This window comes from Hylobates moloch, unplaced genomic scaffold (genome assembly GCF_009828535.3).
Source record: "Hylobates moloch isolate HMO894 unplaced genomic scaffold, HMol_V3 SCAFFOLD_18, whole genome shotgun sequence".
NCBI classification, from domain to species: domain Eukaryota; kingdom Metazoa; phylum Chordata; class Mammalia; order Primates; family Hylobatidae; genus Hylobates; species Hylobates moloch.
The window spans coordinates 53,788,566-53,814,925 of NW_026652293.1; the positions used below are offsets into that span (position 1 = coordinate 53,788,566).

The 26,360-nt window shown below is 38.9% G+C and overlaps 2 protein-coding genes across 3 annotated transcripts in view; one reads left to right on the forward strand and one right to left on the reverse strand.

Annotated features, from left to right (window-relative positions):
* IARS2 (isoleucyl-tRNA synthetase 2, mitochondrial) overlaps nucleotides 1-19,254 on the forward strand; it is a 77,554-nt gene extending 58,300 nt beyond the window's left edge. Inside the window, exons 24-25 of one of the 2 annotated variants that reach the window (XR_009210912.1) lie at nucleotides 16,361-16,499; nucleotides 19,156-19,254. The gene's annotated coding sequence lies outside the window, so the exon portion shown is untranslated. Of the gene's footprint in view, nucleotides 1-2,635; nucleotides 2,874-16,360; nucleotides 16,500-19,155 lie in introns of those variants that run through there. The other variant, XR_009210913.1, reaches the window with a different exon arrangement.
* Nucleotides 1-26,360, reverse strand: part of RAB3GAP2 (RAB3 GTPase activating non-catalytic protein subunit 2) — a 121,393-nt gene that overhangs the window by 3,445 nt on the left and 91,588 nt on the right. The window contains exons 22-33 of the mRNA XM_058430934.1: nucleotides 20,867-20,972; nucleotides 20,123-20,283; nucleotides 19,126-19,354; nucleotides 15,745-15,918; nucleotides 15,536-15,642; nucleotides 12,855-12,921; nucleotides 10,374-10,444; nucleotides 7,577-7,612; nucleotides 6,010-6,084; nucleotides 5,478-5,696; nucleotides 2,174-2,263; nucleotides 1,384-1,605 (exon numbers count right to left, since the gene is read on the reverse strand). Coding sequence (XP_058286917.1) covers nucleotides 1,384-1,605; nucleotides 2,174-2,263; nucleotides 5,478-5,696; nucleotides 6,010-6,084; nucleotides 7,577-7,612; nucleotides 10,374-10,444; nucleotides 12,855-12,921; nucleotides 15,536-15,642; nucleotides 15,745-15,918; nucleotides 19,126-19,354; nucleotides 20,123-20,283; nucleotides 20,867-20,972 — 1,557 coding nt within the window. The remainder of the gene's footprint in view (nucleotides 1-1,383; nucleotides 1,606-2,173; nucleotides 2,264-5,477; nucleotides 5,697-6,009; nucleotides 6,085-7,576; nucleotides 7,613-10,373; nucleotides 10,445-12,854; nucleotides 12,922-15,535; nucleotides 15,643-15,744; nucleotides 15,919-19,125; nucleotides 19,355-20,122; nucleotides 20,284-20,866; nucleotides 20,973-26,360) is intronic.

The window sequence follows — 26,360 nt, forward strand, 5'->3', positions numbered from 1 at the left end:
AACATGGAGAAATAATATAGTCAGAGCGAGCAGATTTGTTTATTCTATAGGAAAGGGGTTGCCAGTGAAGAGATTCTAGTTGATTTTTGAACTGTAGCCATTTATCTTCTGATTGTATACAACCAAAGATAAATCCAAATCAAACTTAGCATTTAAACCCAAATTTCTGCTCCTTGGTTAATTTTTTTTCTCTCATCACCTAATCTTTCAATTCAATATGGCTACTCAGTGTGCTGTTTTCAAACTTTTGGCAAATAAAGGGAATTTCATGTCATGTCTATTTGAAACCCTCTAATGCCTTTTTTTTTTTTTTTTTTTTGAGATGGAGTCTCACTCTGCCACTCAAGCTGGAGTGCAGTGGTGCAACCTCAGCTTACTGCAGCCTCCACCTCCTGGGTTCAAGCGATTCTCCTGCTTCAGCCTCCCAAGTAGCTGGGATTACAGGCACGTGCCACCGCACTCAGCTAATTTTTTGTACTTTTTCACCATGTTGCCCAGGCTGGTCTTGAACTCCTGACCTCAAGTGATCCACCCACCTTGGCCTCCCAAAGTGCTAGGATTACCGGCGTGAGCCACCATGCCCAGCCCCTCTAATGGCTTCTGAATACACTCAGAATAACCATGGGCTCCGAGACCTAGGATAGGGCCATGGCCCAGCCCAGCCTCCCTGCCTCATGCCATACTTCTTTATTCCTTGCTTACTATGTTTGGTCAGCCATACTGGCCTTTCTAGTCCTGGACCTAGTCATTCTAGTCCCCACCTCAGGGCCTTTGTAATTCTTGTCTCAAGCACTGTTCCCCCAGTTTCTGAGTAGCTGGCTGCTGCTTCTCCTTGGGGGCTCAGTTCAAATGACCACTCTACTGTAGTGGCTCCTGTTTATTCATATGATCCTGTTTCTTTTTTTTTTTAATTTAAAAATAAGTATTTTTTTCCTTTTTAGAGACGGGGTCTCGCTATATTGCCCAGATGGGTCTCGAGCTTCTGGGCTCAAGTGATCTGCCGCCTGAGCCTTCCAAAGTGCTGGATTACAGGTGTGAGCCACGACACCCAGCCCTCTTTATTTTCTTCATAGCACCTACCATTCAATACAAAATTTAGCATGCTTTTCTGCTCCTACCAGCAGACTATCAAGTCCATGAGGAAGGAACCTTGTCTGTTTTGTTCACTGCTATAGCCCTGTGTGTAGGGCAGGCCTGGCACACTGTAGGAATTATTTGATTATAATTTTATGTTTTAAAAAATATTCTATTGTTCTATTTTTGTATCTAGATGTTCTAACAAAAGGAAGAGCAAAAGGCTTCATTGGAGACTTTACTGATTCTTTATTCCAACTATCAATTTTATAACTTGAGCCCAATTAACATTCAAAGGGTCATGATTACCTCTTCTCCTAAGTGGTCAACTCCATAGTTGTATAGTTCCCCCACATAATGCCTTCTAACAACATCTTCACTAACTTGAAGGTGATGGGCTAAATCCACAGCTAGAGCTGGCCAATCTTGGTCTTTCCCAAAAGGAGTGGGTGTGGCCTCTTCTGTGGGATCTTTGACCTTTGTGGCTGAATGTTGGGCCTGGACAGCTGCACTGACAACTTTCAATAAGAACTTGAAAATGGAGAAAGAGATAGAGCAATGTATTGTTACCGTTTCATTTTAAAATACCTAAATCAAAGTCTTGTTAGCTTTTCTGTCACTTACAGTGGCTTTTCCATTAAATTGTTTAGTTATCAAAAAAAGAACACATCATTTAAAGGTAAACAACTAGCTCTCAAGAATACTTTGAAAGTGGTCATTGTTTTTTTAATATTATTATTTTTTATTATTATACTTTAAGTTCCAGGGTACATGTGCACAACGTGCAGGTTTGTTACATATGTATCCATGTGCCATGTTGGTGTGCTGCACCCATTAAGTCATCATTTACATTAGGTGTATCTCCTAATGCTGTCCCTCCCCCTTCCCCCCACCCCACAACAGGCCCCGGTGTGTGATGTTCCCCACCCTGTGTCCAAGTGTTCTCATTGTTCAGTTCCCACCTATGAGTGAGAACATGTGCTGTTTGGTTTTCTGTCCTTGCAATAGAAAGTGGTCATTCTTTTCAAAAGCCAGCTAGATTTTTCCCTGTTTTTTTTTTTCCAAGAAACAAAAACAAAATCCAATAGCTGTAATTTACCTGTTGTCGTACAGAAATAAAATTTGGATCCATTTCCCCACTAGGTAATAACTGAATTGAAGTTAGGTCTTTGAAAAATGCATTTTTTCCCTAGAGAGAAAGAGAGCAAGAAAACTGATAAGTGTGGATTATTAAGGGGGGAGAGGGAGAAAGATTTGTTTAAAACTTAATAATAACTCATAGTTGATTTTTATTCTCCTTAAACAGTAAGATTTTAGAATTCTTCCTTTAATTTTTATAACAATTATCTAGCATGTAGTAGACAGCCTTTAAGATGAACCCCAGTGATCCCCTCCTCCTGGTATTTGTGTTTCCTATAGTCTCCTCTCCTTGCATGGAGGCTGGTGACTTGCTTCTAGCAACAGAAGCAGGTAGAGGTGATAGCACGTTACTTCCAAGACCACGTTCCAAAAGACTGCTTCTGCCTCGAGGCACTCATATTCACTCTCACTTGTTCTGCAGGAAGCCAGGTTCCGTGTTGTGAGCTGCTGTATGGAGAGGCACATGTGGCATAACTGAATCTTGTCAACAATTGTGCTCGGAAGTGAATCACCCTTTCCCCATCCCCGTTGAGCTTTCAGATGCAGCACCTTAACTACAGCCTCATGAGAGACTAAGCCAGAGGCACCTAGATAAGGAGAACACAGATTACTGAACCACAACAACTGTGAGATAATAAATATTTGTTATTTTCAGCCAAGTTTTGGGATGATTTGCTCTGCAGTAATAGCTAAGTAATACATATATGTACCCTGAATCCTTTTTTTTTTTTGAGACAGAGTCTCACTCTGTTGCCTAGGCTGGAGTATAGTGGCATGATCTCAGCTCACTGCAGCCTCCACCTTCCTGGTTCAAGTGATTCTCCCACCTCAGCCTCCCAAGTAGCTGGGACTACAGGCGTGTACTACCACACCCAGGCTAATTTTTTTGTATTTTTCCTAGAGACGGGGTTTTCACCATGTTGGCCAGGCGGGTCTCGAACTCCTGACCTCAGGTGATCCACCCGCCTCGGCCTCCCAAAGTGCTGGGATTACAGGCATGAGCCACGGCGCCCAGCCTCTGAATCCTTTTAAAAACACTTGCTGAATTGTTTAAAAACAGCTTATTTAAAAGAATAGATGTGTGTCTAAAGAGTAAAAACAGAATATCAGGAAACAGGATTTTACAAGTTCCTTAGAAGGAAATATAATACAGAGCAAAGAGCATTGGCCTTTAAGTTGAAAGACCTGGGTCTAGTCCGAGGCTCACCACTTCCAACCAGGTTGCCTTGGGTAAATGACCCACAATCTTGGGTTACTGTTTCTTCTTCTGCAAGCAGGTCATCCTAGGTATCTTCCAATGTGCCTTCCATACCTAATCATCTGTGATTCTAGGTCATCTATTGTGACTGCCAAGTAGATTAAAGCTACTCATCCTTTAGTGATAAGAAAAACCGGACTTACAGGGCAACCCATGACATTTTGGACATCACTGATAGAAGTTTTTAAAGATTTAGCATACACTCACAATCTGTTACTCGATAGTTCCCACCTGGCGGTCCTAGCTATAGCATCTATAATAGTACCACTTATTATTCACTACATTCCAGACACTGCTAAGTACTTCATGTTGAATACAAGGAACCCTCACAACAACCATGAGGTTGGCGCTAGAGTCACTGCTACTTTCTGAATGAGAAAACTGAGAGTAAGAAAATCTAAATAATTCTAGTTAGCAAATGGTAGCACCGGGATTGTTTTACTAGGCACTCAACCATACTAGCTGTCTGCAGATGAGTGTCACCCAGGTAATCTTGGCATGACATGGGTTGAAACTAAACATTACTGTGCTCGTCCAATTCTGGATGTGTTCTGGTTTCACAAAGGCCTTTTCTGATGGGAATACTGAGCTGGGCACTTTATTTTGGTATTTCTTTCTCTTTTTTAACTTTTAAGTACTCTTATCCTTTATAATCTCAAAGATATACTAACTCATTCAAAATCTATACTTTTTTTTTTTGAGACAGAGTCTCACTCTGTGGCCCAGGCTGAAGTGCAGCGGTGTGATCTTGGCTCACTGCAACCTCTGCCTCCCAGGTTCAAGCGGTTATCCTGCCTCAGCCTCCCAAGTAGCTGGGATTACAGGCACGCACCACCATGCCTGGCTGGTTTTTGTATTTTTACTAGTGACATGATTTCACCATGTTGGCCAGGCTGGTCTTGAACTCCTGACCTCAAGTGATCTGCCCACCTTGGCTTCCCAAAGTGCTGGGATTACAGGTGTGAAGCCACTGTGCCTGTCTGAGAGTCTCTCATTTAAGGGCGAAATAATAAACCCACTTTCCCACAAGCCTAAGCTGTGTTCTCTAACCCAGCTTCTATCAGTAGAAAGCTAAGTAATAAGGTTGACATTTTTATCTCCAAGAGTTTGTGTCCTGTCTCTCAAAATTTGACACCTGCATGGGGAAGGAAAGGATTTTACTATCCACTGCAGCTAAACTGTGAAGGTTACAATAGAATATGTAAAAACACATTCTACTCACAAGTTTGGACTTGATCCTGCAGAGGAGCCAAAAAAATCTTAGGTATAGAACTAATACAATTAAACCTGTCTCTTAGGAAGACAGCTCTTGCAGCATGGGACTGGAGAGAGAGAAACTGGAGGCAGGGTGATTAAGGAAGGGCTGTTGTAATAGCCAAGGGAAAGATGATCGTGCCTGCATTAGGGGTATAGTCACGGAGAGAAATCGACAGGTATGATCCATGGCAGAATTTACAGGAATGAATTCACAATGAAGAAAATTGGTTTGAAGTAAGGAATTGGTGAGATAACGTCAAAGTTTCTAGTTTTTGCCAGGGCAAAAATGATGACATCATCAATAAAATAACCAAGTCAGGGAATTCAGAAGGAACAGCAAATTTAGGTTAGGGGCAGGACGGAGGTATTGGTTTGCAGATATATTTTAGATATGAGGTGTCTGAAGTCCTATAAGACACTCAAAGAGAGAAGTTCAATAGAAATGCATGCCTCAAACTCTAGGGATTGGTCAGGCCTAGAGATATATAAGAGGGAGAAAATGAGTCTGTCCAGGAATAATACGGAGAATGAGAAGAGCAGCAGACAGCTGAGAGGGCAAAACTCCAAGGGGAGCAGTACGGAAGGTAAATAAAAAGAACGGAATCAAGCAGGGAATGAGGAAGTTGGAACCTCACACCAAATTATACAAGTCACAAAAGTACTGGACAGCTTCTATAAAATATGAAAATCCATGTGTCTGCTAAGCCTGCAACTCCAAAATAGCTCTGAAGTCCTGTGAAGTACTTACCTTACTGTCAAAAAGTGAAAGTGGCTTCACGGTCTTCAGAGAAAACCTCATGACTGCATACAAGATGGAGCACAGGATGGAGTGGTGCTCCACCAGTGGGTAGTGGATGTGCTTCTGCTCAAGGGCCAGTTCCACTATGGAGATTGGTCCTTCCACGGAGAGCCACGCATCCTCAGTATCCAGCACAGGCACCTGTATTTCATCCCTGCTAACATCTGCCTAAGGGTTTTGAGAATAGAGGACTATGTTCAGTAATGGAAAAATAATAGCTTACAAATATCCTAATGAGTTTATTAGCAGCAAAGTGCAAATTCATATTGTACACTGTCCCAAATTGTAATAAAAAAACACAAAGTCTAATTTCAATAAGAATTTAATAACAAAACATCACTACCTGTTAGGCTTAAGTCAAAATTTAGAAATGAATGAATGAAAAACAACCTCATTAAAATAGTCATTTATTAAATGCAACGGTTTGCAGAATATTTAATATCTTAGGAGGAGTTCAGAATGAAAAATACACCTTTTTTACCTCCATTAAGATCTGAAGAAGATCCAAACAGGAGCCGAGGAAAGATGTCATTGCTGTGTCACTCATTCCCACATCCTGTTTTTAAAAAGGAACGTAATTAGGCCCTGCAGGAAAACTGCTACAGTTACTATCAGCAAAACAAGAACCAGGATGCAATACACTTGTTCAGCTGACTTTCCACACTGAATAGACAGGCAAGAATTTGAAAGTCAAGGCATTAGCATATTTAAGTTTCTTCTTTTAGATTATTTACTGTCAACCAATTTTAAAGTCAAGCTTTACAAAGTAGTACAAATATTGACTTTTAAGAAGTAGTGTTCATTGTGTATTGTAAAGACACAGCCTCATCAGTTGCTATAAATGGTGGCACTACTGAGCTCACTGTTCAGCTTGCTAAGGCATCTGGTAGCCAAACAGTCGTGGTAGATGGAAGATACACACATGAGAATCTCACCTGAAAAGTTCCAAGAAAACAGCCTGGTCTGCTTTCTGAGCAAAACTAGAATCCTCAAGCTTGAGAACTAAATACCAGATTCATGCTGTGAGCAACAGATGATTCTCAATGATTCTTTTAAAGGGCTTGTCCAAGGGACCACTGCATTTGTGTATAATCTTTCTTTTTTTTTTTATTGAGATGGAGTTTCACTCTTGTTGCCCAGGTTGGAGTACAGTGGTGTGATCTCGGCTCACTGTAACCTCCACCTCCCGGGTTCAAGCGATTATCCTGCCTCAGCCTCCTGAGTAGCTGGAATTACAGGCGCCCACCACTATGCCCGGCTAGTTTTTCTATTTTTAGTAGAGACGGGGTTTCACCTTGTTGGTCAGGCTGGTCTCAAACTCCTGACCTCAGGTGATCCACCGGCCTCGCCTTTCCAAAGTGCTAGGATTACAGGCGTGAGCCATCACGCCCGGCCATATAATCTTTTTAAAACCAACAATCTATAATTTCCTCACATCCCCAAAGCAAATAATTCAGTGTTTATGGGTACATGCACGCACGCACACACACACACACACACACAACTCTAGTCATACAACCATTCTCAAGAACACACCAGAAAAAGTCTTCAACAATGGAAGCTAGTACTATTAATTTCTCGGGTCAAATGCAAGTCCCATATCCATAAATTAGAATATTAGTTAAGACTAATGTTGTATTTGTATACCTATGTTATTATATATATTATATATATAGGTAGATCAAATTAACTACTTCATTTGAACCTGCTTCAATTTGATGTTGGATGCTTCTATTATAAATGTCTAATCGGAATTAGAGCAAAAATATGCAGCAATGGTAGCATGTTATCCTGTTCACAGTCCAAAGCTGAACACATCTTATAAAAACCTAGTTTAATATGCTATCTAGCAATCTGGAAAAGTAAATTAAAATTGGCCATAGTTCATGACCAGTATCCTTAATGCAGTATTCTCTTTTCATTTTTCTTATCTCCTCCTGATACGTCATCACAATGGTAAAAGGCAAAGTTCACCCCTACAGTTAATAAAGTACTACATAAAGTATGGAATTAACAACTATAATTCTAGCTATGGGAGATTCACTTACCCTTCGACATAACCTATCCTTTGGTGATTTTCCAACCTAAAATAAAAAGACAAAATGTTGTAACATTTAATAATTTAAATAAAAAGACATTACTATGGCACAAATAATAAAAAGTAACCAAATTTAAAAACTATAAATGCAGCTATAAATAAATGTGGCAGCCTCATTAATTAGCTGTTGGCTCTACCAATAGTAGATGCAATTAAATTTGTGGTGAAACTTAATCTCACACTGGGCTCAAGAATAACCCTTTTCAAATATAAATTACATATTTCTCAACTATTAAGTAAAAACTCTAAAAATCTGGCCCTCACTTTGCAGTCAAATAACTGTTGGCTAAAAACCCAGAGCCTGGGCCTGGTGTGGTAGCTCATGCCTGTAATCCTAGCACTTGGGAGGCCAAGGTGGGCCGATCACTTGAGGTCAGGAGTTCGAGACCAGCCTGGCCAACACGGTGAAGCCTCATCTCTACTAAAAATACAAAATTAGCTGGGCGTGGTGGTGTGCACCTGTAGTCCTAGCTACTCGGGAGGCTGAGGCAGGGGTATCACTTGAACCCAGGAGGTAGAGGTTGCAGTGAGCCAAGATCGTGCCACTGCACTCCAGCCTGCGCAACAGAGTGAGACTCCATCCCACTCCCACCAAAGAAAAACTTAAAAAAAAAAAACCCAGAGCCTAATTCAAGGCCACTAATCAAGAACAACTAAGAATTCAGCTTGTTGATAAAGACACAATTGTATGAAATACAAAGAAAGGAAAAACACTCTAAAGCAGATGGGAGTTATATTCCTAGCTCAGAAAAATTTCCTTATGCAATAAGTACTTATTAAGATTCTACTGTATCTGTCTACAGTGTAATAAGTAGGAGGTAAAAGTTCTGCCCTCAGAAATACTACTTGATAAGAGAGGAAACTCACAGGAGACAGTGGAGAAAAATGTCACCTCACTACCACGTGCTGGGATTACCGCAACAGCCTCGGAACAACCAAGATCAGCTGACCCCAGTCCCAAGATATTTTGTCCGTTGCCAGAATCATCTTTTTAAACACAAATTTGAATATATAATTCCTCTGCTTAAAACTGCCCCAGTGTCTTCAATATAAAATAATAGCTACAATTTACTGAGCCCTTACCACATGTGCCAGACCCTGTGCTAAGCTTACAAATACTACTAGAAAAATCCAAATCCACACTCTGCACAGGAAATTCTTCATCTTAGCTTTTCTTTTCTTCTAATATAGCCTATGTTCCAGCCATACTAAGCTACTTAGGACAGTTCTCTGAATCCAACAAGTTGCCTCATATCTCCAGGACCGCTGGGATACACTTTCTTCTCACCTACTTTTCTACTGGTTCAGATAGAGGCATCCACCAAAATTTAAGTCAGAAGCCTTCCCCTTGTTTTGTTATTTATTTCCTCCTCTTCTGAGCTCCAAACACTCCCTATTATCTGTTTACCTGGTGTTCAAACTGTGAGCTCTTTGAGGGCCAGGACCGTAACTTCCATTGGTTCAACCACAGAACCTAGCGTAGTCTTGGCACATGAGAGATAACACATTATAATAAAGACTTATCCAATCACAAATTTCCTACTTCCTGGTTTAGGACTATTTTCGCCCCAATCAAATATGATTGTGGATGTGAGAATGCTGTGAAACTACAAACTGCAACACACACATAAATTACATTTTATTGTTATTCTATCGAAAGACGAGGGGATAAGAGGTGAAGTTGAATAGGAGAACATCATAAAGGCCAAAAGACGCAAGTTCCAAGAAAGAAGCTAAGCAGTCAAGGAAGATGAGCACAGAGGAAAGAAGGGTTAGATTTAACTAGAAAAATGTTATCAATAACATCAAAGAGAGCAATTTCAAGGGGAGCAGTGGCCTAAAGTTGGGTCTTGGCTGTGGTGCTATTCATGATGCAGGAATGACTGTGACTATACATTTAAAAGAATATGTTATCTTTACAGTGGTAATTCTCTTAGCATCCACTCGTCTGACGCTACCCTAATCTACATTGTTGAGTGGCCTCTAAAACATACTAACTAGTGCCCCTGGCCACTCAGCTGGAGACTAGGCTGCATGCTAGCAGCTTCTGCTCCCACCAGTTGAGTTCTATGCTTACATGTTATGCTTGTTTCCAAAGCTACTCATGCTGGTTGTAGATGTCACTGTAATTATGTAATTTAATTCAATAACTGATGAAATATAAATGAGAAAAAAGGGGGAGTTACTTACATGAATGCTATGTTGAATGCTTGGCAAAGATTTATGGAGGAGAATAACTCCTAGGTCTTTTGGATCAGATACAGAGGGAGCAACTACAAAAATTATAGAAATCTAAAGGTTTTAGACTCAGATTACATAACAACTTTAAAAAAAATAAGATCTAGCCATGATAGGCAAAACATTGTGGGTGAGGTTTATGCAAGAAAACCAAAGGAGAATGCAGTCAACTCCATTCAGAGAAAATATCTTGGCCTTGTATCAAAGATTGGTAAGTATAATTTGTACATTTTAATTTAAAATAGAATGCAAATCCTTGCTGGAATCAACTACCAGTCCTAACCTGTTTAGTTAAGAGGCTTTTATAATATATCAGTCTCTTTATGAGGATTTAGAGCTTTTCTTCATGTCATTAAAATGCCAGCACTGGGCGCTACATTTAACTGAGTATGAGTAAAATCTAATTATCAAATTAAAAAATAGTCTAACAAAGCCTAATGTGAACGATCTTTCTAATATTAGTCAATTAAGAGAACCAAATAAGAAGTCAACACATGAAACTACCTTACCTTATCCATTAAGTATGTAGCAGCAGAAAATCTTTTAACTAAGAACGTATTCCACATCATCAGTGCAATGCCTAGATAGCAAGTAAAAGTAGTAAATAGAATGCTTATGTATTCTCACTTTTATTACGCATAACAAATTACTGTCTTTCTTAAGCTTATTAAACCATATGGACTATTTTGATTTCATTTTTTATATCTTATGTAATATTATAAAGTTCATGAAATCTTTCATTTCATTTTAAATCTGATTTAATAAAAATCAGAACTGGGCTGTAGAAGAGTATGTCTAAATTGCCACTAAGCATGAAGAAGAGTCACATCATTAGTTATGAGAGCAATATAATGTCACAGTGAGACAGCATTACATAACCACCACAAAGGCTAAGAACAATTTTTAAATTATAATACCAAGTATTAGTGAGGATATGGAACAAATGGAACACTCATGCATTACTGGTGGTATAATAATTTGGTAAAACCACAGAGAAAACTGCTGGGTGGTAGCTACTGAAGCTAAACATGTGTCTGCTCTATCACCCGACAATTCTGCTGGGTATATACACTAGAGAAATGAATACAGAAGATATGTATGAGATTGTTGGGAACAGCTTTATTCTCAACAGCCAAACACTAGAAACAATCCCAATGTCTGCCAATTGATTTTTTTCACATATAACTACTAACTAAAGTATGTAGTTATATAAAAAAGTATTAAAAACAAAATATATAAAAAACAAACCAGTCTGGACAACATGGCCAGAACCCATCCCTATGAAAAAATGTTTAAAAAATTAGGCATGGTGGCACATGGCTATAGTCCCACTCGGAGGCTGAGGTGATAGGACAGCTTGAGCTCAGGAGTTCAAGATTATTGTGAGCTATGTGTGCCACTATACTCCAACTGGGGTAACAAAGCAAGACCCTGGCACTGCTCACTGAGCTGTGGCATTAAAATTAAATTTCTGAAACAGTTGTCAATTAGGCAATGTAAACATGGCATTTCACATGCTGTTATCACTACCCTTGTAGCTGAGTCTGTCTATGAGCAAGGCCCCTCACAGGCTTTGAGAAGCCAGGAACCCTACTCGATGGGTAAAGGTACAAATAGGTAAAGGCCTGACTTGAAGAAATACTAGTCTGAAGTCAGTTAGTAGCTTAATTTTTTTTTTTTTTTTTTGAGACGGAATCTCGCTCTCTCTCCCAGGCTGGAGTGCAGTGGTGCAATCTCTGCTCACTGCAAGCTCCGCCTCCTGGGTTCAGGCCATTCTCCTGCCTCAGCCTCCCAAGTGGCTGGGACTACAGGCACCCGCCACCACGCCTGGCTAATTTTTTATATTTTTAGTACAGACAGGGTTTCACCATGTTAGCCAGGATGGTCTCGATCTCCTGACCTCGTGATCTGCCTGCCTCGGCCTCCCAAAGTGCTGAGATTACAGGCATGAGCCACCGCACCCAGCAGTAACTTAATTTTATCACTAAAGATAGAATAATCTAAACATGATATTTTCTAAGTCAGTCAAGGTAAATATATATATATATATATATATTTTTTTTGGATGAAGGTAAGATCTAAGAGATGAGTAAGTAATTATCAGGTTCTCTTCAAGTAAAACGGGACATTTTACAATTGCTGAAACTGGATTTCATGTCACCTGCAATCATGTGATAGAGGTGAAAAATATATAGCTTCTCTAGAATTTATCACGGAGACATAAGGTGATATCTCCTCTTACCCAGCCTAACACCAAGTCTCATCATTTACTAAGGTTACTAACTAGCTTAGTGCTGGTATCCTCAATTCCTATAATGAAACCCATCTATCTATTAAATGGAATCTGTTTACAAGTTCAATATTTTTTCAAGGAGACATCAGTAGTTGCCAAGGTCTGGAAGCTAATGGAGAATATTCACATCCATTATAAGAAGCACAAGATAGTTGCTACAGTCTAATCTTATTAGGCTTTTGGCTACCAAGATTTTTTATTAAGAATTACAGTCCTGAGAAATCCATCCCTCTTTCCTTCACTCTATGAAGGGCGTAATGAAGGCAGCTGTTCTGCATCTAGCATTGATTCCCTCTTTCCTTGGAAAGCTAGATGCAGAACAGCTGCCTTAATTACACTCAGGGATAGTAGTCAGCTTGGGGAACAGAAGTGGTGATTACTATCAGTTGTTTTGCCCCTTTATAAATAGCACTTTTCCAAGTAGTTAAAATGGCCAGTACTGTTTTTTTTTTTTTTTAGAGACAGGGTCTCACTTTGTCACCCAGGCTGGATGCAGTGGTGTGATCATAGCTCACTGCAGCCTTGAACTACTGGGCTCAAGAGACCCTTGCACCTCAGCCAATACACAGTAATATGTTAGATTGCAGGGTAATCAAATAAAAATTTAATAGGTTGTAAATCTTCAAATTCACATCCTGTTAAATCAAGAAGCCTCTTTTAGATCAACCAGTGATGTTTCTAACATCTGTTTACTTACCATTTTGAACATGTGCATTAAATATGTGCTTCAAGTGTTCTATTGACCTAACAAAAAAACGTGCTTCCTTACATACAGGGAGGAAAAAAAAAAAGAAAGAAAAACAGGTATCATTTAATAGGTTTTACCAGTATCAGTGGAGACTTCTTACATAGATTTCTCCATAAAACCACCTGAGAATGTTGCAATAACATGAAATTATTGGGTAAGAAATAACTTTTGATAAACTGTCCCTCTTCAACTTACATTACCTATACAATAATTAATTCCTAGAAGCTCCTCTGTCATATGGGCTAACATATGGATTCAAATTTGCTGGGTTTGAACATCATAGCAATAGTCTCTCCAATAAATACTTGAATTTCATACAGATTTAAAAACAATAAGCTTACTTTTGTAGATACAATTCATTCATTCATCATTCAACAAATATTTATTGACTATCTAGTATGCACCAAGCCCTATTTGAAGCACGATGGATTCCATAATGAACAAAACAGACCCCAAGTCTTGCCTTCACTGAGTTTAAATTCTAGTGAGGGATCTATATAATAAACATGATAAGTTAATATATTATATTTAGTATGTTAATAGTAAGTGCCAAAGAGAAAAACATTAAAGCAGGAAGGAAATATAGAAATATTATTAGATGGGATGTTTGAAATTCAACTCTTTCTAATCAAAGAAGTTTACGTATTAAAACTCAAATACAGTATGTAACACGGATGAAATAATTCAGATCTCTGCTAAATAATTTTGTAGCCTGTACATCATCATCAAACATATCATCATTGCCAATACACACTGTGTTGAAATTTCTCTGAAGGTAATTTCATTGTTTTGAGCCTTATAAAATTGTGTGTGTCAAATGGTGGAGCTGAGACTGGTTGGATGGGGCAAGATGAATATTTAACAGGAAAAACAAACAAGTAAAACAACAACTTCTTTTAAATGTAAGCAATACTAATGATACTGATAACACTAGTCAAAATGTTAGGCACTATGCATTCATTTTCTCAAAATATGCAATAACCTTTTGAGATAACTACTATTACAGCCCTCATTTTTGGAGAACATTGAAACAACGAGTTCAGAAACCGTGTGCTATGATGATTACAAGCTCTATGCAGCAACCATGGGGCTTGACGTCAGCTTTGTCTATGTCCCCTCTGCAAGCTGCCTTTGGTTTATAAACAAATACTATGAAGCAGAATTTTCTTCTTAAATGCCACTTTTTTAGACTTGAATTTGAAATTAATTCAGATTTTAGAAATTATTTTCTCATTCTAGACATAACATTCCTTTTTAATAAAATGGAAAAGTAACACATTTAAGTAGAGAGCCTAAATATGATCGCCATTCAGGCTGTAGTCAACTGAAGAGGGTGATTTGAAGGGCATTAAGAGGATCCTCTGTCCTAAAATCATTTTTTGGTCAAGGTTTAACTGATCAAAGACTATTCCTTTATTTAAATCACTTACTTTCATAATGTCTTCCTTTAATATATAAGTGATTACAGTTTTTTGGAGGAAGGAAGAGTATCGTTTCCATTAATATATTAGCATGAATTAGTTCATCTGTGAGAGTTCTCTACAATAGTGCAACCTCATATAAGGACGATAAAGGCAAGAATTTTGATTCGAGAGGAATAATTTACCAGGGAACTGACTAAGGAGGTCTAAGTGAAGGACTGATTGGCAAAGAGGAATATTTACAATACGTTTTTATATCTTATTTGATCATGGCACCTTCATTTTAAAAAGGAGGGGGAGCTAATGGGTGCAGGAAATCAACATGGCACATGGATACATATGTAACAAACCTGCACATTGTGCACATGTACCCTAAAACCTAAAGTATAATAAAAAAAAAAAAAAAAAAAAAGGAGGGGGAAGGAGGTAGAAAATAACAGGCCAGAGATTCAGTGGCTCTCTTGAGCCAGAAGCTTGTCAGCAATTCAGCTGGGATCTAAATCACTGCCTTCTGCCTCCAGGCTTGGGGCCTTCCCCATATGCTGCTTCTAGACTGCGAATGCCCTGGTAAAAACAGTGGCTACCAAAAGCAATAGAAAATGATGCCTGAGCAGAGAGCTGAGAGGGCAGCAAGGCTAACCTTGGACTACAGTCAACCCTGGGCACAATCTGCCTCTTTGTTCTTCTGAGGCAAACAGAAGTAACAGACAAATACATATTTGAACAATCAGACACTAGGTTGATCTCAGGACCTTCACTCTTGACTTTATCATGATGACTATAATATTAAGAATATTGTGTTCGGTTGGGGCCATTTCATGCAGAAATTCAGAAGGAAATAAACAATATACTTGTCACAACCTAACTAGGGAGTAGGGCAAAGCACACTGGTTTTAGATAAAGAGAACCCTATGCTTAAATCCTGACACTTACTTAGCTGTGTGTCTGCAGGGAAGAAAATTAACTTCTCTGAGCCCTAGTATTTTCTTCTTTAGAGTGGGGATAATGACAGTATCTATACTTCACAGGTTTACTGGGAGGATTATAAGAGGAAATATGTGAAAAAGGTCTACCCTAGTTAGTACAGAGGCATTACAGTGGGGGAAAAAGCCAGTGTTTATAATAAGCTATTTAATTAGACAGTCCCCACATATGAATAGCATGAACACAGAAGCAGAAATAACATGAAAGAGGTAACGAGAATCTTACCTCTGGATCTTTATTCCACTGAACAACGTACTCCCAGCAGCAATGTGCATGCAACACATCGAGCTCAAGGCTACAAGGAAACTGCTCATAGGCTAAATGCAGTAAGTCTGAAAGTCAGAAGAAAGCAGTGATGTTATTTTTTTCCTTAATGAACACTTGGCCACATCTTTCCAATTTGGATTTCATATTTCTCATTATTTGTGTATCACCTGGTATGGCTCCTAAGTCCATCTCCATCTCTGATACCTCAAGGAAACTTCTGTTAACACCTTCTTTGGGTTCATCTGGGTTTTCTGCATCTCTTTCTTCATTAGCCAGTTTTAATACTTCAGGGCTGAGGTCTTGTTTAAATATCCACTTGGCTACACTGTCTGCAATGCCACCTATAGTTTGGAGACAAGAAAGAAAATAAAAATTTACAACACACAGGGCAGTGTTTGCCAATGGGAGCCAATTTCCTTACGAAGAGATCTAAGTGCCACATTCATTTCTCAGCCTGAAGGTGACCCGAAAAAGCCATGAGATTTATAGCAGTGTTCCTACTTACAACGCAACTTGTGAGGGCAACAAGTGGGATATTTACGATGTCAGGGCATCCTTATACTCTCAGAAAATATTAGATAAATATAAAGGCACATGCGTATGTCTGTCCGTATGCTTTCTAAGTTCAAAAATTTAAAAGACACTTTACCAGAGACAAAAAAAAAAATTTATACTTAAAACACTTTTACTTAAATTATAAGTGAAAATAGATTGGTTAGTATGACACTTGTCTAGGCTCCTAAGGCCAATATAATATTACTTTTTTTTTTTTTTTTTTTTTAGACGGAGTCATGCTTTGTTGCCTAGGCTAGAGTGTAGTGGTGCGATCTCGGCTCACTGCAACCTCCGCCGCCCAGGTTCAAGTGATTCTCCTGCCTCAGCCTCCCGAGCAACTGAGATTACAGGCGCCCAACACACCCAGGTAATTTTTTTGTATTTTTAGTAGAGATGGGGTTTCGCCATGTTGGCGAGGCTGGTCTCAAACTCCTGACCTCAGGTGATCCACCTGCCTCGGCCCCCCAAAGTGCTAGGATTACAGGCGTGAGCCACTGCACCCAGTAAATATTACTTTTTTTTTTTGAGACAGAGTTTCGCTCTTGTTGTCCAGGCTGGGGTGCAATGGCGCAATCTGGCTCACTGCACCCTCTGCCTCCCAGGTACAAGGGATTATCCTGTCTCAGGCTCTCAAGCAGCTTGGATTACATGCATGTGCCACCATGCCTGGCTAAATTTTTGTATTTAGTAGAGACATGGTTTCACCATGTTAGTCAGGCTGGTCGCAAACTCTTGACATCAGGTGATCCACCTGCCTCAGCGTCCCAAAGTGCTGGGATTACAGGCATGTGCCACCATGCCCAGCCCTATTACTTTTAATAATCAACTAATTTGCCTATATGAAATATTTATGGGCCTAATTTAGCCATAGCTAATCAACAGCATTATACTATATCATGTCTCAGTCATCAATATAGTACCAAAAATTGTAAACACATGCTGAAAAACGTTCCAGATATTTAATGAGTCCTGTTTATTATCAAAAACAAATTATACTCCATTGTTTACCAAAACTTTCTCAGTCTTTCCTCATCTTTTGATTCAAATAAAAACCTTTCCACAAAAAGAATGCTTCACAGTAAATTCACAATTATCAGTGAAAATAAATGCGAGCAGTGTGCTGGGTGATCTAATTTCTTATGTTTAGCTTCTAAATCATTGGAAAATTCTCATTCCAGAATTAAGCCCCTGATTCCATTGCTTAGGTTAATATTCAAATGGCATCCTTACCCCTTCACTCGGTGGCAACATGAAGTGTGGTGAGTTTACAATAAAAAAAAGGTCACGAGTTTTATAAAGAATGAGAAAAGAAGTAAACTATAAAAGAAGTAAAAATCTATAAATATGTGGGTATTTATAAACCTCACATACAGTCCCTCCAGTATCGAATGCCTAAAAGAGCTGCTGATAAAAAGTGTGAGCCCCCAAAGACAACTAAAAATGTAAGCTGTTTATGTTCCTGCAAGATATAAGCACAGGAACCCAAATGACTCCAGGACAGTAACAAGTGATGCTTCACAACAGAGGAATAACATTCTGTGGATATTAGGAGGAAGAAGAGAAAATTTGCAGTTAGTGAATCGTGAAAGGTTTCCTGGAGGAGAAGCATTTGAGCTGGACCTTGAAAGATGAGTAAGATTTTGATATCCATGAGTGAGAGAGGCAGGGAAAGGGAAGAGGATAGGTCCAGATCTAAGACGGGAAGCACATGGATGCTTCATTTTAACTAAAATCTAGGAAGCAAATGAGAAAGAAATAGAAAAATCAGTTGGATTCAAAGTCAAAAGTTATTGGAGAGCAAGCTTAAGAGTTTATGCAATTCTTGAACTTACTAGTCTCATGATCCCCTTAAAATTACTGGCAACCCCACAGAACTTTGGTTTATGAGTTATAGCTGTCAATCTTTATGGTACTAAAAATTAAAACTGATTAATTAAAAAATATTTTATTAGCCCATTTTGAAATGAAAATAATAAACTGATTGCATGCTAATATTTTATGAAAATAATTACATTTGACCCAGCAATCCCATTACTGGGTATATACCCAAAGGATTATAAATCATTCTTCTATAAAGACACATGCACACATATGTTTACTGCAGCACTATTCATAATAGCAAAGACTTGGAACCAACCCAAATGCCCATTAATGATAGACTGGATAAATAAAATGTGGCACATATACACAATGGAATACTATGCAGCCATAAAAAAGGATGAGTTCATGTCCTTTGCAGAGACATGGATGAAGCTAGAAACCATCATTCTCAGCGAACTAACACAGGAACAGAAAACCAAACACCGCATGTTCTCACTCATAAGTGGGAGTTCAACAATGAGAACACACAGACACAGGGAGGGGAACATCACATACCAGGGCCTGTGGGGGATTGCGGGGCTACAGAAGGGGTAGCATTAGGAGAAATACCTAATGTAGATGACGGGTTGATGGGTGCAGCAAACCACCATGGCACGTGTATACCTATGTAACAAATCTGCACATTCTGCACATGTATCCCAGAACTTAAAGTATAATAATAAAAAAACTAATTACATTTCCCAATGCAAGAAAAAAAAAAGGATATTTGGTGAGAAACATGGCACTACTTTACATATCTGCAAATCTCTGTAATGCCTGGTTTATATCTGGATTCTCCAATCAGCTTTGACATTCAATCTATTGTGCTCTGTGTTTTGGTCGAAGTATAAGAGGAAAATCTGGCCTCATACAGACATGTAGGTGAAAAAAGGAGGTTGAGAATCACTGCCAATTTTCTTAGGCAGAGGGAAGCACCTAGCAGTCCCTGGGCATGGAACTGACCAAATAAGACTTTAGAGAAAATTAATTTAGAGGAAGAATATAGAAGGTTATTGTTATTTTTTTAAATCTGAGTGTATTTTTCTTTCTCTATTCTTTCCATCATTTCTATTAAAAGAAACCCTCGTAACATAAAAAAATGGATGCAAATGCTCAAATGAACTTTAGCTTACCTTTTCCTCCTTCTAATAACTTTTTAACAGAAAGCCTTGGAAGTGGCTCAGCCTGAAGTGATGACACATTGGAAGTCTGAGTGTTCCCTTTGCTGTGAAGCAGAGTCTGAAGTATGAGACAATCCTCCAGCTGTTTCAGAAGGAGTTTCCAGTACTCAGTGTCAAGAGAAAGTGCCTCCCAGGAATCAGTGAGGGCCTCTGAATCAGCACCCAAAACTGTTTGGGAAAACTAACAAAAAATGCACTGGTGATTCTCTGCCAAAGATTCTGAATCAATATTAACTTGAATAAGCTTTTAACTTGAAAGCTGATGGATACTGAGGATACATCACAAAGCAACACATAAATGCTATTTCACAAATATTACTACTTGGCTGGATGAAACATGAGGGTCAGGAGTAGACTGGAGACTCATGGGCAAGGATGGTGAGTTCAGATGTTTATAAGGAGTCCTGCACTAATGGCCCTGACTCAACCAGTATACACTTCAAAGTTTTCTGGGCCATCTTTGGCAAGGGCCAAGTTTTGTCTATCAGTACCATCAAAATACTTACATCTCTTCAGAAAGCACTGTTCAACCTAAAAAACAATCTGAAATTTCAGCTCTCTCCATCATAATGAACATTTCAAGCAGGCAATATTAAATTTAGCCTATAAACAACAGTGACTGACAATGTTAAGTGAATCTCCACAGACCTATTTAAGTGTCTCATCCAAATTAACGTTAACACCCCCCTGGAAAAAATTATTTGATCCACCATGAGCTGTAAAGGAAATGTGAGTCCTCAAGAGATGAGAAAAAACACAGTAGGATACTACCATGCGGCAACTGCTAAATTCAAGTATCCATGGCATCATTCTGAATAAACAAATTAAGGGGAGCACCTCTCATCCCTCTCCCCGCTCCAAAAAACCACCCAAAAAACCCCAGAAAAGGAAAGCATCCCCTTAGCCTACTGGATGTGTACAGATCAAAGCCATACCTTTACCCACTTACTTTTTTCTCTGTCATGTTGTTTGATATCTGTGCAGCAACAGAATGCCCAACATGTGCAGACAACAGAGCGGCTCCATTGTTCTCAGACTGAATACAGGCTGTGCGCATCTGCTGCCACCATGGGGACACAGACTGAGAATCCCAGGTCTCATCGATGGCCACTATAGGGATAGGAGAAAACTGAAAAATAAACTCTTACCCTGTCAATTTTTTGGACTAACCATTTATGTTAAACATAATGTTAAAACTAAGTTCCCTACTGATGTGTTTTTATATTTCTCAATGAAGTGGAAGTCTAACAATCTATTTTATTCAGAACATTTCTATTCCATTTATTTATGCTCTTTTAGTCATCTTTCTTCTGAATCAATATAAATCCTTATTTGGAATATTTCATCATTACTGAAAACTGTTGAATATTTTAATAGATTAATATTCTGATAATTATACAAAAAATAACAAGGAAAACATTACCTTCCCCGAAGACCATTCCATTTGCCTGAGTTAAGATGTATTGTTCAAATCATGTTATTTTTTTATGATGATACAAAATATAAAATTTCATAAATTAAAGCATAAGTCAAATGCATTAAGAGTATTCTATTAATACATAAAAGAATCTCTATGGTGAAATGTTTTGGACACTATAGACTCCTTTTGTTAAGGGATCCTATCCACTCTCCTGTCTTTTTGTTACATTTCAAACACGAAGCTTTGTTGACGAGAGCAACAAATGTTGTTTACCTTTCATCTTGCTCAGGAGGGACAGCATGGCATGAAGACAGCAGATTGACTGCGGTTTATCCAAAATATCCTTTTCCTTTGAAAGCCAAACACTCAGGAGCAGAGACTGAAATCAAATTTAAATCCTTTTCAGTCTAAAAAAAAATTTAGCATAGACAAAATCTTACACTTTCCTAGACAGCAGATGCATGCATATGGATGATGCAGCTTCTTGAGGTGAAAAAATTAGTGGTTGCTTGCTGTATCATGTAATCTGAGAGGGAGAATGAGGTACCTTGTCTACCTAGGAGATTCTCTATAACCTGTTGTATATTTAAACTTCACTGTTTCCAAACCTTCTTTGGGTTAAGCATTGCCTTCCAATCCAAATCTCTATTAAGGAGCATATTACCAGATAGGACTTACTGCTACATGAGCATAGATTTGCTGTTGATGAACGAGGTGTGACTTGGCTGTAGGCTTTGACTGGAGAGAGAGGTAGGATCTGGAGCTGTGGATCTTAGGCTTGTCTTGGCTGTACAAAGGTATTGCAGATGTGGCAGTGAGGAGCAAGTACATAAAAGTATCAAACTCCAATTTTTAAATCACTAATAAGTTATGAAAAAACAGACTTTAAACAAAAAAACTTAAGTCAACATAAGTGACTTTTAAAATGGCTGTAAACCAGCACACCTACTTGAAGCTGAAATATTTTTAAGATTTTTAAAATTGGTTCACAGATAATTCTGGGATAATGAAGTTTAGTGAAATGGTGTTACATCTGCAAGTACTGGTATCTCTGAAAGGCCTTGATTAATTATAATACAATACTTTTATGTGAAAAATAGCTCTAAATTAAGACTGACTGTTAGTTTAAATGAATTATTTCAAATAGTTTTCAAAAATTAAGGAGGGTAAAGAGTTGAAGGAGAAGAAGCGCATGAAAGAAGTGAATTTATGAGGATGACTTAGGGCCAGGAGCTGTGATAAGTACGTGACATGCACATCACCTCATTTTATCCTAATAACTTCTGTGGCAGGGATGATGATACAGATTTCAGAAATGATGAAATAAGCTCATATGGAAAAGCTAACGTGTCCAGCACTACAGTTAATGAGTTAGAACTAAAATTGACATGCCTGTAATCCCTGCACTTTGGGAGGCCGAGGTGGGCGGATCACAGGGTCAGGAGATTGAGACCATCCTGGCTAACATGGTGAAACCCCATCTCTACTAAAAATACAAAAAATTAGCTGGGTGTGGTGGCGGGTGCCTATAGTCCCAGCTACTTGGGAGGCTGAGGCAGGAGAATCGCTTGAACCCAGGAGGGAGAGGTTGCAGTGAGCTGAGATCATACCACTGAACTCCGGCCTGGGCTACAGAGCGATACTCTGTCTCAAAAAAAAAAAAAAAAGAGAAACGAAAAGAACTAAAATTGGATCCATGTTTATCAGAACTCAGGTAAATTAAAAAAAAAAAAAGAACTAAAATTTGAAAATAAACCTGCCTGATTCTATTAATAACATGCATATTTTCTTTTCTCCCCCTTTAAAAATATTCACATGTGTATGAGGATATATACATGTACATATAAATGTATATATGCAAATTTTTACACTTATGAAACCACACATATATACACACACACACATACACGCACACTCTTTAATGCCTTCTATTTTTTTTCCTTTTTTGGTCTAATTGCCCTTCCAAGGGCCTCCTCATACCAGCTCCTTTTTTACCTCATCCCATATAGACACTCTTTAAAAAACTTTTTGTGGGTACACAGTAGGTAGGTGTATATTTGTATGGGGTACATGATATGTTTTGATACAGGTATGCAACATGAAATAAGCACATCATGAAGAATGGAGTGTCCATCCCCTCAAGCCTTTACCCATTGAGTTGCAAACAATCCAATTATATTCTTTAAGCTATTTTAAGATGTACAGTTATTATTGACTATAGTCACCCTGTTGTGCTATCAAATGGAAGGTCTTATTCTACTTTTTGTACCCATTAGAAACCTTTTTTAAAAAACAAATATATCTTCCATGCTCATAAATAATGACAATGTTAACAACAATAAATGCTAATGGCTACATAAAGGTTACTATGCTCCAAGCCATTAACAGCTTTATATGTATAGATACATATATAGTATTTTCGAGGGAGGATAAGGGGGAGTCACTGTCACAACAATGGGATCATAATTACACCATGTTCCTTCCACTTGCAACCCAATATCCTGTTTAACCAACAAAATTCAGAATGACCTTAGTTTATTTATCAGGGGAATTTCCTCTCTTCTAGACTTCCCCTTAACCTCCATAACCTGACGCTTTTCACCACTAGGTAGGCTGAAAAAATTGGTTGCCTATACAGTTAACAAAGACATTCTATACTCAATCAAAAATAACTCTGTCTCGCTGTTTTATGTGCATGTATACTGGGAAGCAAATCAAAAAGAAATGTTGGGGGAGGGCAGAATTTATTTTATATTTTAGGCTCACTGTTAAATTGCCACTAGATTCACTTTGATAAATTTTACACACAAAATGTCTGACCTGGGCCTGTTATTAAAGTGCATCAGATTTCTTTTTTTTTTTTTTTTTGAGACAGAGTCTCACTCTGTTACTTAGGTTGGAGTGCAGTGGGGCGATCTTGGTCACGACAACCTCCGCCTCCCAGGTTCAAAGTGCCTCAGCCTCTCGAGTAGCTTGGACTACAGGCGCGAGCCACCATGCCCGGCTAATTTTTGTATTTTTAGGTAGAGACGGGTTTCACTATGTTGGCCAGGCTGGTCTCGAACTCCTGACCTCGTGATTCGCCTGCCTCAGCCTCCCAAAGTGCTGGGACTACAGGCGTGAGCCACTGCGCCCGGCCAGTATACCAGATTTCTAAACATACCTATAGATTTAATGTCTCTTAAAGCTTGGTTCATTTCCCCATCAACAACAAAGTTTCAAAATGCTCATCAAAATTGGCAGCCAGAAGGTTATTTTATATTAAGGCAGCCAAAAAAATTAAATGCCATGACTTGGACCTCTCTTCACACTATGAATTCTACTTTTCTCTCCAACCAACCTCTCCTCTATCCACCATCAGTTGTAATAAAATTCTGAAACAAACAAAAAACCTGCTCCGCTTAACTTTCCTTCTTATTTCTCCCTAGGTTACCTCCTTCTATTTCCCACCCTCCAGGTAATCTCTGTTTATAACCTAGGGTGTGTTTTTCCTGTTTTCTATAAACATTAAAAATTCCAAACAGTCAAGCTTTTGTTTGTATATAGGAGATCAGTATAAAATAGAGGATGCCAAAGAAACTGTCAGAACATAATGACATAATTTTAGAATCACTTATAAGCAATATAAAGATATTTTAAACTGCAGGAAACATTAAGATGAAAGAAGAAAAATACAGAAGTGAATACAGAGATAAATTAAGTTACCACATAGAAACACATATATGGACACATATAACAGGAGAAGACAGTCTAGTGTATAAAGGTAACTACCTCCATAACTAGTAAATACAAAATAAGATATTCTAACAGTCACAACAAAGAATGCCACATTACATTATTCATATGATATTTATATTATGAATTCACATATTAAAATATTAACCATTATTTCACATATAAATATGTTGTATATTGACATATAACCAGATGATGTCTAAATAATAGATTTTGAGTAACAGAAACCTTGAGGTCACCAAGATGGCGGAATAGAAAGTAACCTACTTATATTCTCTCACAATAAGGTGGTTGATCTGTCCCCCTGAAGTGACTTCCAGATTGAAGCCCAGAAATAGCCCAGTCTCCACAAGGGGCTTGGCTACTTCCCTGTTTGCCCATGCTCCTGCCACCAAAACCATTTGCCACGGGGTCCAGAAGGAACTGTACACACTAGTGTTTTGGCAGAAAGGCTAGTGTGCCTGCTAGCATTGGTCTCAGCAGTGGGCTGGAAAGTAGCCTTGTGGTGCTGCCCTCACCTTCCTTAGCTGAGGTCCCAGCTCAGAGTTGCTTGCATAAGGACCCAGAGGCAGACTCACCCATATTTCTCAGCCCAGGACTCAGAGCTTCCCTGACAGGCTCACCAACTTCTATCTCACAGCAGATCCCCCTCAGGGCCCCCTCACTGCAGCTGGAGAACTATCCTATCTGCGCAGGAACTTGCTGAAGACACATGCCTCTCTGAGCCAACATGAGACACACCAGCCTCCATTCCCACAGCTGATCCCAAGAGGGCCCAGTCTCAGCTCAAGCCCCTCCTGTTGCAGTTGAGGAATTACCTCACTTGTGCAGGAACCTGCTGGGCGACACATAACCATCTGAGCCAACAAAACAGGCCCACCAGCCTCCTTTTCACACAGATCCTAAAGAGGTCCAGTCTCACTTCTACCCCCTCTAACTGCAGCTGGGGACCCATCCACCTGTGCAGAGACCTGCTGGGATGCATACCTGTCTGGGCCACCAGGACAGTCTTCTGGACCCAGGTCCCTGGCCAGCATTCCCAAATAGCCTCAGTACCCTTCTTGGGTCTTCCCCCAGTCCATGAAGAATGGAAAGCCACATAAACCTCAGAGCTCTTGAGAGATCTGCAGCAAGCCTGGGCTTAGAGTGATGTCAAGTGTTGCAGTGGTCACAAGCTCAGGGAACATAAAAGTCTGTCAGCTTAGAATCCCTGGAAGGCCCTCTGAGGAAGGTCAAGTACAAACAAAGCCAGACTGTGAAGACTAAAGTACATACCTAATATATCAATGCACAATACCATTGTACTTCCACAAGCATCGAGAACATTCAGGGAAACAAGACCTCACCAAATGGACAAAGTAAGGCACCAGAGACAGAACCTAAAGTGAGGGAGATGTGTGATCTCTCAGACAAAGAATTCAAAATGGAAGCTCAACAAACTTAAATAAAACCCACACAATCTATTCAAAAATTTATCAGAGAAATTTTTAAAAGATTGAAATACTAATGAAAAAAATCAAATAGAAACCTTGGAGCTGAAAAATAAATAAAATTAAAAACGCAATATAGAGCATCAATAGCAGAATTGATCAAACAGAAGAAAGAATCAGTGAATTCGTTGGCAGACTATTTGAAAATACATAGAGGAGAAGAAAGAAATGAAATGAATGAAAAGGAATGAAGAAGGTCTATAGGATCTATAAAACAACATCAAAAGAGCAAATATTGGGGTTACTGGAGTTAAAGAGAGAACTGAGAAAGACAAAGGAGTAGAACATTTACTCAAATAAGTAATAACAGAAAACTTTCCAAACCAGAATATACAGGTACAGGAAGGTCAAGGGTCACCAATCCGAGTTAACTCAAACAAGAATACTCCAATTTACAAAGTCATAAGGGTCAAAGACAAAGAGAGAATTTAGAAAACAGCAGGAGAATAGAAACAAATAACATATGAGATAGATCCAATATGCTTGGTAGCAGATTTCTCAGCAGAAACCTTACAGGCCAAGAGGGAGTGGGGCAATATGTT